General features: G+C 47.1%; 1 protein-coding gene across 2 annotated transcripts; it reads right to left on the reverse strand.

Annotated features, from left to right (window-relative positions):
- Positions 1–1404: 1404 nt before the first annotated feature.
- Positions 1405–12466, reverse strand: LOC146648874 (major facilitator superfamily domain-containing protein 12-like). 2 transcript variants are annotated; one of them, XM_085388259.1, is made up of 12 exons: positions 12190–12466; positions 11579–11990; positions 8128–8247; positions 6050–6260; positions 5615–5738; positions 4497–4691; positions 4236–4328; positions 4059–4151; positions 3615–3785; positions 3444–3538; positions 2836–2966; positions 1405–2705 (listed from the first exon to the last, which is right to left on the reverse strand). In XM_085388259.1, the coding sequence occupies exons 2-12, from the start codon at positions 11724–11726 to the stop codon at positions 2662–2664; spliced, it is 1425 nt and encodes a 474-aa protein (XP_085244385.1). In that variant the 5' UTR covers positions 11727–11990; positions 12190–12466; the 3' UTR covers positions 1405–2661. The 2 variants fall into 2 exon arrangements, with proteins under 2 accessions (XP_085244385.1, XP_085244386.1); XM_085388260.1 differs by lacking the exons at positions 11579–11990; positions 12190–12466 and adding an exon at positions 9563–9699.
- Between the last annotated feature and the right edge of the window lie 207 nt (positions 12467–12673).

The following is a 12673-nucleotide window of genomic DNA, read 5'->3' on the forward strand; positions in this document are numbered from 1 at the left end:
GTGGGATGAGAATCCGGTTGTTCAGTCTGACGTCACTAGCCGTGTCTGGACCTAAACTCCGCTGCAGGTCCATATATCAAACGATCACTATGGCATTACTGAGAGTTGAAAAACTGTCTAAAGTCTTTCATCTTTAATAAAATGATCAGCGTTCTGCTCTACCAGGTGTAACAATTGAGTTTAACATCCAGGCATCCATGAAAACGGAAGTTATGACATTTAACGGAGTTAGAAGTTAGCAGGGAGTTAGCTCGCTAGCTTCTATCTAAATACAATATAGCATGTCCTGACTGCGGGGTTTTGGAAACAAATTAAAACGTACAGCTCTGCTATCACTTCCAACATAAATGAAGACAGAAAACTAAACAGCAGTGACGTTTGTAGGGTTACTGAAGTTGGGCTAGCTGGTATATAATGATGTGCTACGTGACCGCTAGCGACACAGCTATGTTAGCATAATATAAACAAGCTAACTTTTTTTCCACTCGATAAAAGTTACCGTGAGTGTTCCTGGTGATCAGGAACAAATGTAATCGCATGGCAGGATGCTGTAAAAGGACCAAACTTCAGCCAGGAGAACAACTGAGATAATCCATCCACAATACGAGGTTAGTCATTCATATACTGCTGCATGGGCTGGGCTGTAGTTACATCCTAAGGTTTTAAAAACTGAGCTTAAATAAATGATTAGTGGTAATAAAAGCCGAGGGAGGTCAACAGGGATCACTGACTGTTTTAGGAGCTTTTTGAGATCAAATAGAAGAAAATACAAAACATTAAACATATTAAACGCAGCTACTTTAGACCCGGAAGTAGGATTCGTCACGTCATCACTTAACAATCGGATAGCAACAGTTCAGGTTGCACTTTGATGTGGGCGTGTGCGGAGGAGGGGCGGAGCATACGGAGCTGCCAGAGCAGAAACGGTGCGTGGATGTGCGTGCCACTCGTTGATGGTCCACGCTGCACCGTGTTGGTGATGTGAATAAGTGTGTTTGGTGCTGGGACACGTGAAGACAGACTCAAAGCTATGATCACAGCTGGTGGGGAGTTGCTCCACTGTGGGAAATCTATGACCCGTAGGACCTTCCACGCCTTTCAGGCGTTGCGGGCTGCGTGTGGTTGCACGTGTTGGGAGGTGCAGGTTTCCGGTTGCATCGTGAGTGATGATGAAGTTTAAATCAGACTGAGTGGGAGTGGGTGACAACATCAGTAGTTACACCAGAGGGGTCCAGCTCCAGGCCTGGGGGGCCTGCAGGCTTTAGACGTGTCCTCGATCCATCACAGCTGATTTAAATGGCTAAATGACCTCAACATGTCCTGAAGTTCTCCAGAGACCTGGGAATGAACTGTGACATTCAGGTGTGCTGACCCAGGGTCAGATCTAAACCTGCAGGACCCTCCAGGCCTGGAGCTGGACACCCCTGAGTTATAGTGAGCTCTGTTACGGTCGAGGGGTCACAGCTCTGCTGCTGCGACCATAAAACTGGCTGTAATTAGAAGCAGCGGTTTCATACTGTATGAATATTATAACCTGCCAGCTTCTGTTCGGGGACAGACGTCTGTAGCAACTGTTCACAGCTGAGAAGAAGAACGTACCAGAGGAATGACTCCTGTTTAATAAAGGATTTATCACACAGGTAGAAGACAAAGTAAAAAGGTCCTGCTGATCATTACAAAGCTCTGGTCCAACACCACCTTCCCTCCTATGCACACATCAAATACATTTGATCCCTTTGAAGCGTTTAAATGTCAGACACAGCTCTGCTCATCAACTCACTTAATTACAAACGTGATTCATCTTCCATTTGATTCCAGTTTACATAACATTTGAGGACAAATTCCAGGACAGCACAACTGGAAACAAGCCGGTGAAGCTCAGCAGGGACTTCCTCTGACCTGCGTCACTGAGCGAGTCCAGTCAAACGTCTTCGAGGTAAACGCTTGTATTAGTGTCGTCTGTGCATCCTCCTCCTCGCCGTCAGCCTGCACGCTGTACAGACGGCCTTGTGTGTCCAATGGTAGCGGGGGGTAGTGGAATGACTCTTTTAGTGAAACCTGGGGAAGATTTTACTGCTGAGGACACCGAACGGCGTTCACGTCCTCCTCCGAGCAGGGGCTCGGTTCCCTTTGTCATCCAGGACATTAATGCGACATGCAGCCAGCCCTGCTCTCCTGCACAGTGCACGTGTGAAACATGTTTGATGTCTGTTTAAGGAGCACAACTGTTTGCTCATCATTTTCCAAACTCCGTGTAGTGGCTTCATTCACATTTAGGGAATTTCAGGCTGACCCCGTGTAGTAAAAGGAAATAAGTGCTGCAGAGCCGGGCCTGTCATGTGCACAGTGAAAATCATGGGGGTCAGAGGTGAGAGGAAATCAGCTGCAGCCACTGTACTCAAAAATCATTACAAACTAGCTTATTGTGCGACTCAATTCTTTAAAGCAGTGCAGGTGCAGCTGTGCACGTGTTTGCTGGCCTGTAGTCCGACGCCAGAGGTTTGTTGGAAAATGAAGACAAAACAAGGTTATGAAAGGATGCAAATCTCAGTTTAAAAACAGAAAGCTTCTTGGTTTCAGCAGCGGGTCAGGAAGTCCCACAGGATTCCTGCCGTTCCCTGAAAAAGTTCCCCGTGGTGAGATGATGTGGGAGGAGCCCTGTCAGTTGATTCCATTTGCTTCACTGGAGATGATTGGCAGAGCACCTGCAAACACACACAGTGAAAAGGTGAAGACGCACAAGAAACAGTGTGTGTGTGTGTGTGTGTGTGTGTGTGTGTGTGTGTGTGTGTGTGTGTGTGTGTGAGTGTGAGAGAGAGAGAGAGAGAGACTTACGCCCTCTGATCTTGATTGGCCAGATGAGGATGGAGCAAAGGGCCAAAGCTGCGACGATGGAAACGCCTCCCGTTACGATGACCAAGATGTAATGGTAGAACCACACACAGGCAGGACAGCACACCACAGTGCTGTCACACACACACACACACACACACACACACACACACACACACACACACACACACACAGAAGAGTTTACTGTCAGGATGGGTTCTTTTTAAACACACACACACGTGTGTGTCCTAGCAGCACAGTACCGGACGTGTGCACATGTAACTGTTTGACATGTTTACTGTTTCTATCTGACGCCGTTGATCAGAACAAGTAACCAAGTCGTACTACAACCTGACACTGATCACATCTGCAGAGTTTTAGTTAACGACATCAGTTTTAAGGGTTTTAATTTTGCTTTAATTAACAATAAAAACCTCAATGATTCTCAGCAGACTGTCACCGAGACACAGAGGCCACAGTGGTGCAGCGTTCACACTCAGGCATCAGGATGGAGGACACACACACTCTGCCAGATTCTAGTGTGCGTGCGTGCGTGTGTGTGTGCGTGTGTGTGTGCGTGTGTGTGTGCGTGTGCGTGTGTGTGCACTAACTGGCAGGGATGCAGGGCCTGAATGATCATCACTGCCAGTCCATTGGCCAGCTTGTCAGTGAAACTCATGGCTCCGTACACGAACGCTGCGCTTTGCTGCAAAGAGATGAACAAATTCGCTCAAACAACAGGATCCTTCGTCCTCCGCCTCGGCCTTTCACGCACGTCTTACCGTCTGATCTGCAATGAGCTCCGCAGTCATGGCGAGCGATATGACCAGGATGGTGGCGGACCCGGCCCCCAGCAGCACGGCCGCCCCGTATACCTGCTGACCCATGGTGACGTCCAGCAGCACCCAATACGAGAACGCCATGATCAGCAGCAGGCCCACGAAGTAAGTAAGCTGGACCAATCAGAGGACAGAAGACACATGACAGTGACCCACTTCTGCCTTTTTGATGATGCAGATACAGAAGCAATCACATCCTGTTACTGAGTAATGAAGTATTGTTACTGTGAACACAGCACAGGCTCCACCTTCCCCATTTCTGTGGTGCAATCGTGTCAGCGTGACTGACAAGAACAAATATGACGTTTTGTTTTCTACAGCGAGGAGCGCAGCGAGTCCCTCAGAGCCACTCGTGCTGCTTTCAGAAACCTGACCTGGTTTACTTACACATTTCCCAATGAGTTTGCTGACAGGCTTCATGATAAAGGAGGACAGGAAGCCGCTCACGTACATCACCAATGGGATGGTAGCTATGAACTTCTGTTGGGAGGAAAAAACAAGCAGAAGATGAGCGCGTGACGACAACCCAGCGTGTTACGGGTGAACTGGACGATTTCCCGTCACCTTTGGCAGCCCCAGAGTGTTGATGAGATACATGGAGATGTACGTCTGAGACAGGTTGACGATCAGCCTGGTGGACATGTAGAGCACGGCCACCTGCAGAGACACAGCGAGCAGGTCTGCTGATGCAGCTACGATATCAAAATCCTACATCTCAAGCTGAACGGGCGCTGACGCCCGCCCAGCCTTGGAAGCCGCTCCCGTCATTCTGAAGAGGTTCGGGTGGAGGTGGCGTCAGTGCTTAAGTCATTCAAAGCTCCATACCTGGTAGAAAGAAGGCTGTCGCAGCCAGCATTTCCACTGCAGGAGAGACGAGAAGGTGTTGGAGCGCGGCAGCAGTGGCCTCCGCTCCCCCTCGGCCTCCTCCGACTCCTCGCTTGCTCCATTGCTCTCTTTTGTTCCCACGTGGAAAACGACGGAGAAGACGACACCGATCCCCAAAACAATTAGTGACAGATTCTGCAATTACACACAGCGTGGCACACCTCATCATCGCTGCTACAAACAAGCTCCTGCTGCCCTGAGTGGGCGGAGTTATCAAACCCTGGGATCACCGTTTCTATCGACTGTTCATTTCTGTCCCACCTGTCAGCCCGGCAGCTTCTGCTGTGGCCGGCGAGCTTCGTCTCCCCTCTTTAAAAGCTGATCTACACAGTAAATATCATCCAGATGCAGCGCGGCCGCCATCTTTATATGCTGAGTGCAAAAGTATCATTGATGGCTTTATGTGGTCTGTACAGTCGTCACCATATAAATACAAAAAAGAAAAGTACACAACTTTGCTGTCACACTGTTACTGCCTGTTCCTGTGTGCAAATGAAGGTAATTAGGTTCAAGGAGGCTTTGTTCTAGAACAGAGGGAAACCTGGATAATCAACCTAAAGCTTCTTAATCTTGTGACTGCGTCGAGGAGGCAGCACTCACAGAAAGCCAAGTGAATAATGAATCTGCTTCCCGTCACAGCCCTGCACAGAGTTCTGCTGAAGCATGTTTGTGCAGCAGCAGGATATACAGCAGTGTTTGTGTTCAAAGCTGCCACAAACCCAGAGAAACCTCACCACTGTCCTGATCTGCTCGTGTACACAGAAAACTGCAGGTGGGAGCACCAAGCACAAACATAACATTAACAACAAACACAAGAATCCTGGGTCTGTATTTTCTGCTTGAATAAAAACTAATAGAAACGTGCACCTTTCTGCAAAAACAAGTGTAGGAAGAGACATTTACATCCTGGGTTTTTTCCACAGTACACATCTACATTCACAGTCTTACAGAGTACGCTGGCAGAGCCAGAGGCTTGAACTCCAACAGCTTTCAGCCCCACTCTGATGCTGCTACACCGTGCTGTGCTCGCAGCTATGCCCACGCGTCAGCCTGCTCACCCTGAAGATGATGATGTCTGCTGGTCCCAGTGAATCAGGGTCTTCATCCTCTCCAGCCTGGACGTGAAACAGCAGGTAAGCCACTCCATACACGGTGATGTTGGCTATCACTGTGAACGCGTACCTGCTCCCACACACAAAGCACAGAGTGGACGTTCACACCGTGATGCACGTTCAAGGTGAGGAAACATGAAAAGGGTGATTCTGTTCATCTGGATGTTTTCAGTGGGAGAAACGTTTCATCCTCATCAGCTGACTGCAGGTTTCAACCTTATAAACAGGTGACTGAAACCAGCTGACTGAGCGCTGGGCTGTGAGGTCACTTCCTGGATGTTTTCAGTTTCTGCCACTGAAAACATCCAGATGAACAGCATCAACCTTTGGGATGTGCATCTATCTTTTGATTCTCGTCATGTAAAGCACGCGTGTATTAACCTGTACGCGGTGAGCTCTACTTTAGCATGCTCACAAGTGACCAGCTCTGGGATGAGGGACAGGTGAGAGATCTGCGTGGCGGCCCAGCCGAACTGAAAGATGATGATGAATGGGACGAAGTAGATTAGACTGGCCCACTGAGGGGTGAGGAAGCTGCAGCCCACACACTGGTTAAAGATGAAGGCAAAGGAGAGCACTACGCTCAGTGTACCTGGATGTAAACACATACAGAAGCAAAGAGATGACACAACGCGGATCATATCTATGTATTATTGGTTTTTCATTTACCCCCTCCCCATTAACTAGTACCAGATGAGCACATAGAGGAACATAATGAGAACAGAGCTCTTCACAGCTGACCTCAGTGGCTAACAGGGGTTTGGTTTCCCCTCATCTGCCTTCTGCATGCATCAGGACTATTTCAGCAGATGTTGCACAGCAGCTTGGCAACCAGATGACGCAGTCGCCCAACGAGAACTCTGGGGAAACTTTCATACGTCTCAGCACCGCTGCTTTTAGTTCTGTGCTTTTGTTCCTGCTTGACAGCTGCTTTGGTAACACAATAGGCAACAATATGCACAAGCCTCAGCCTGTTTCCCTACGGGGCTCTTGTTTGCACAGCGTTAAGTTGTTAAAACGTATCATGTGAACCTGATCAATAAAATCCACGGTAGGTGTTGGAGCACAGTCTTTCCATGTATATGTATACATGCACAGCAGGCTGACTGTGGTTAATCAGTGCAAACCTACCTTGACCTTTTGGTTCATATGGCAGACTTTCCTGGAAAATAGCACGGTAAACAATTAAAGTCATGAGACGGGGCAATATCCACGCACATGTTTTACTTTAGCCCTAAATTTTTATAAGTGCATTTTAAGTCTCACCAGCCACTCACATTTAACTGAACCGAGTCGATGTACTGAAAGTCCTGGAGTAATAAATAACTTCACGGCTGTTATCATCAAACTAAACAAAATCCAACTTGAATGAAGATGATTTAATTTTCCAGGGACGTCATATCCAGCAGTGTTTCTGTGTGTTGTGGTGGGATTGAAGCGTTTAAGGCAAACTTTGTCTAAACTGAATGTTTCTGATGTTTGGTCTCCAGCAGCCACCATAGTTGGGATTATGCACTTGAAATGGGAACGGTGGGAACGTCGATCTCTGTCTGTAGTCACGAGAGTTTACACACAAACCCTAAAAAGCAGAGCTTTCAGATTTCGCGGTAAATCTGCTCACAACACTGTTTCTCCTGAAAGGCTAAGCTGATTGTTTTGGGCTCAGAAACAATCAGCTTTTATTTCCACTCAGCAAAAACTGAAAAGACTCAGCTTATCTTCAAAAACATCACTATTCCCAGTATGGCTATCACTGCCATAAGAATACACATACTCTGTGCACATGCTGCCTACAGACAGCATCTCACAGTATGTTACCCATAGCACGTGTTAGTAACTATGACCAGAGGACTGACTGGTGTCTCAGGTCCACGAGGCCCTAAAACAAAACGACACCCAAAAATAAAGAAATAAAAATGAAGACGTCACTCAAACGCAGCTTAATGACTCTCAGGGCACATGACCTCTGAGAGAATCACACACCGAGTCATTGATGTGCAGTGACGACTAAAACCTGCACTCTGTGCTGTCACGATGACAGCGGTGACCGTATGACATTATTTATAAATATCTCAGCTATTATTCATGCTCATAGGTTAGCAACAAAGAACTGAGCATGATCTAACGTGTTCATTTTAGGATAAACAGTAGTGGCTGGTTGGTACCAGAGCTGCGGGTTGTGCTGCAGTGGACCTGCCCATTGTGGTGTTTCATGGTGAATGCCAGTCAGGCTTTAAAGAGGAGGAGAAAATGTCTGCAGCAGCATCTGTTCAGGGGTCTCAGTGTCGCCCCTCTATGGCGCATGGATTTAATGTCATTAACACCAAAGCAGTTGAAACTTAACCTCTGCTGAACACTATGAACACAGAGGTTTATCTGACTGAGACATATCCATGCGCATATACAGATGTATTTATATATGAGAGACAAAGGGCTCTGCTTTCACTTTGTGTACTTACCGACTAAATGCCACGTCTTCCTCTTGCCGTAGTTTCTACAGCCGGGGCTTCGGTCGGACTCGTAGCCAATAAGAGGCGTACAGATACCATCGGCTACCTGCCCGACCAGCAAAAGCACACCTGCACCAAAGGAGACACGCTGTGACCTACTGCAACAATCACTGAGAACAGACACAACAACAGCAAGGACACAGTCACTTATATCCGTCTGCACCTTGGTGTTACAGCACCGCACGCTGAAGCTAAACTGTTAAACTGTGAGTAGTCCTCACAGTAAATGAGGACGGATGTGCAGAGACAAAGTGAAATACAGGTCTTAAATAATCAGGCCCCATCTTATCTTAATGACCTTGTAGTACCATATCACCCTATTAGAGCACTTCGCTCTCGCTCTGCAGGCCTACTTGTTGTTCCTAGAGTATTTAAAAGTAGAATGGGAGGCAGAGCCTTCAGTTTTCAGGCCCCTCTTCTGTGGAACCAGCTTCCAGTTTGGATTCAGGAGACAGACACTATCTCTACTTTCAAGATTAGGCTTCAAACTTTCCTTTTTGCTAAAGCATATAGTTAGGGCTGGACCAGGTGACCCTGAATCCTCCCTTAGTTATGCTGCAATAGATGTAGGCTGCTGGGGGATTCCCATGATGCATTGAGTTTTTCCTTTCCAGTCACCTTTCTCACTCACTGTGTATTAACAGACCTCTCTGCATTGAATCATATCTGTTATTAATCTCTGTCTCTCTTCCACAGCGTGTCTTTATCCTGTCTTCCTTCTCTCACCCCAACCAATCACAGCAGATGGCCCCGCCCCTCCCTGAGCATGGAGGTTTCTTCCTGTTAAAAGGGAGTTTGTCCTTCCCACTGTCGCCAAAGTGCTGCTCATAGGGGGTCATATGATTGTTGGGTTTTTCTCTGTACCTATGAAGCGCCTTTTGTTGTGATTTGGCGCTATATAAATAAAATTGAATTGAATTGAAACCATTCATCACGCTCAGCTGGGCTCAGGAAAAGACCTAATCCAACTCCCGCGTGTGGACAAAGACGTGACACGTGGTGGTGACGTCAGAGTGTGAACGTCATCCAGTGATGGCGTCACGAAGACGTCAGAACTGAAACTAAAGATGTTAAGCAGCACATGTTACACTGGGTGACATAATGACCCCCACAGCACTGCTGTGAGGCTCGTCAGAGAAAACAAAGCCTGGCGATGTGCAAACATGACCCGCGAGTACCGGTGTTCCAGATCTACTGGCGTTTAGATCAACTGGCGTTGGTCGAACAGGTGTGCGGCAGTCTTGCGTTTCAGGAGCTGCTACCGACAAACCAGCAAAAAAACGCCAAATGTGTCACCTGTGACACTTGTGAGGTTGTCTCAAACACACTCCGTCAGTCTTGATGCTGTTGAACAACAAAATGTTTAAAAATGTGGCGAGTTTACCTGGTGATATCCTCATGCGCGACGCGATCGCGAAAACAGCAAACAAGTAACACCACGCCGTTGTTGTTCACAGGACACAAAGAGTAAACGATCGGGAGACTCTTGTCGTCGTTATCGTTCCCCTCGCACGGTTTATTTCTCCGGTTTCAGCGTTTTTGCTTCACAACTACAGCGAGCTGTTTACTTTGTGCACTAACATGGACTCGAGTCAACCAGCGCCACCTCTGGCCAAGTGCCACAGCCTACAGCCAGATCAACCTGTGACACACATCTGCAGCACGTTTGAATTCGTGTCATGCACATTTGTACCTTTCAATTGTGTCTGTTTGTGCGTCATGCAAATAAACCTTTGGAAAGAATGAAATGATATCATATATTCCTTATTGGCCCACATTTGTACAAAATTCCAAATTATATACACAAAGTCATAGACATCACCACTCCAATTGGTCATCATGATTTTAATATTCTCTTTTTCCATAACAATGAAATACACCTTGGACAAATATGACACATCAATATTTCATTAGTGTTGTCACATCACATCCTGTAAGCATCGTCTGTCTGTGTCTTTTCCCTGAAAATGAATATTTCCAGCCAATATAGGCAATTCATCAACATGGCTGGAGTTATATACAGTCTGTATAAGTGTGGTTAATCTAATGAAGATTTGTAAGGAGACGGCAGTTACTGTGAATTCACAGCAGTTACACAGTGATTAGTAATAAACAGCCAGTGAGAGTGAGTGGATATGACTGTTCCCACCACTAACACATGACCATAGGCCACTACTAGATTAACTTGTGACACATCTGCACCTGCTGCTATGATCACAGTGAGTAGAGGCTGAGTGGCTGCACTTACCCCTGGTACATCCAAATCTACCCACAAACATGTTGAAAGATGCAATGGCAGCAATGTGGATTGTCAACACTAAAAACAATCAGTAAGCAAAGACAACAGGGATCAATTTTTTCTGTTTATTTAGCACCCACAACATTTGTAGTCGCCTTCTGCACAGGGGAAGTCCACACACACCGTGTGGTACCACTTTCCACAGAAGGTGCAATCTGCAAGATTGAATGAGATTGTCAGGGTCATTGTCTGACTGTTTATTACTAATCACTGTGTAACTGCTGTACATTCACAGTAACTGCCATCTCCTTATAAATGTTTATTAGATTGACCACACTTATGCAGACTGTATATCACAACCAACTCTAACATGTTTGTTTGCAGAGGGCAGACACAGACAGACTACGCTAACGACATGTGATGTTACAACACTGGTGAAATATTAGTGTGTTCACGACATTTTTCGTATGGGCAAAAGTATTGATATCAGGATGGTGATTCTTATGTGTATGTCATTTGGCATTTTGTACAAATGTAGGCTGATAATAAATACATGATATCATTTCATTCATTTCAAAGGTTTGTTTGCATGACGCACAGACAGACACAATTGAAAGGTACAAATGTGCATGACACGAATTCAAACGTGCTGCAGATGTGTGTCACAGGTTGATCTGGCTGTAGGCTGTGGCACTTGGCCAGAGGTGGCGCTGGTTGACTCGAGTCCATGTTAGTGCACAAAGTAAACTGCTCGCTGTAGTTGTGAAGCAAAAACGCTGAATTCGGAGAAATAAACCGTGCGAGGGGAACGATAACGACGACAAGAGTCTCCCGATCGTTTACTCTTGCTGTCCTGTGAACAACAACGGCGTGGTGTTACTTGTTTGCTGTTTTCGCGATCGCGTCACGCATGAGGATATCACCAGGTAAACTCGCCACATTTTTAAACATTTTGTTGTTCAACAGCATCAAGACTGACGGAGTGTGTTTGAGACAACCTCACAAGTGTCACAGGTGACACATTTGGCGTTTTTTTGCTGGTTTGTCGGTAGCAGCTCCTGAAACGCAAGACTGCCACACATCTGTTCGACCAACGCCAGTTGATCTAAACGCCAGTAGATCTGGAACACCGGCCGCGCTGAGGACGACACGCGGACTAACCTGCACTCGTGTTTTGGAATCCCAGCACCGAGTGGTAGAAAACCAGCAGATATGTGAACCACATGGAGGCACACAGGTCGTTGAGAAAGTGCCCCACCGCGTAGCTGAGCCTCTTCAGCAGAGGGAGAGAACCGTCCGTGTCCGACATCCCGGCTGGAGGAAGACCAGAGCCCAGCTTACACGAGAGGAGCTTCGGCTAGCTTTTTCCACGTCTGGGGGAAGGAGGCTGAATGTCGACAGCCCCGTTTCGGTTCCCCTTTTTACGACTGATCTCCTTTATACGGTTTTACCATCCGGTTTAGTAAGAGCATGTGTCGCAACTTAACCAGCTAGTCAGTCCCTTTAATTCAGGTGCCAGTTTCCTCTTGAAATCAGGTGACATGCAGCGATGTGGCCAAGCCGGGAGGAGCGTCTGAGAGGAAGGAAAACCGAAACAGAAGCGCATCAGTGGGCGAAGGGGAATTTCACCGCCGCACAGCTCCACTTACATCACAACACAACAGGCAGCGAATGAAAAGTCACCCCGGGACATGTTACGGTACAAAGATGAAGAAAAGACCGGAGACTGAACATGTAACCGGTAAATACAGAAGCGCAGCTCCTCCGCTTACCTTCAGCTAACCGGCTACAAACCTGCACACAAAACACAATCAGATGTAAACAAGACCGGTGAAGATGACGTAGTAGAAACTGCCCAATGGGGAAGCCGTCTTGCTCCTTTCAGCCAATAGCTGGAGCCCGCAGAGTTACCTTGTTCACGTGACGCACACTTCAGACCTCGTGATGTTAGCGCTTGATTCAGAGCGCAGAGACAGCACGACGATCAAAGGGAGTGATTATTTTAAACAAAAGTAAAGCGCGACGAGGCAGCTAGGAAACCCACGTGGTTGAAACAACCCGCGGATCCAGCAAGCGTGAGCAGTTTCTCCATGACACAGTCAAGCTGTATAACAACACTACTTTATCCATCCAAGCCCGAACTCCGGACATTTATCTGCACGGTTACTTTGAGCAGCTGCAAAAATAACTTCTTTCATCAAACTTTGAGTCCTGAAATGTTACCTCCGTCTTTGCTGTCGCAGAAATCCCTGTCGC

Source organism: Rhamphochromis longiceps, linkage group LG18 (genome assembly GCF_057381845.1).
Source record: "Rhamphochromis longiceps isolate RC_006_pf linkage group LG18, R_longiceps_female_GT1.1, whole genome shotgun sequence".
Classification (NCBI taxonomy): domain Eukaryota; kingdom Metazoa; phylum Chordata; class Actinopteri; order Cichliformes; family Cichlidae; genus Rhamphochromis; species Rhamphochromis longiceps.

Excerpts from the sequence above, each read along its gene's own strand:
- LOC146648874 (XM_085388259.1), bottom strand. The coding sequence starts at position 11,726 with ATGTCGGACACGGACGGTTCTCTCCCTCTGCTGAAGAGGCTCAGCTAC. Across the intron at positions 6,261-8,127 it reads GAAGACGTGGCATTTAGTCG|GTACACTGAGCGTAGTGCTC; the intron begins GTAAGTACACAA and ends GTTTACATCCAG. Across the intron at positions 4,152-4,235 it reads ACACTCTGGGGCTGCCAAAG|AAGTTCATAGCTACCATCCC; the intron begins GTGACGGGAAAT and ends TCCTCCCAACAG.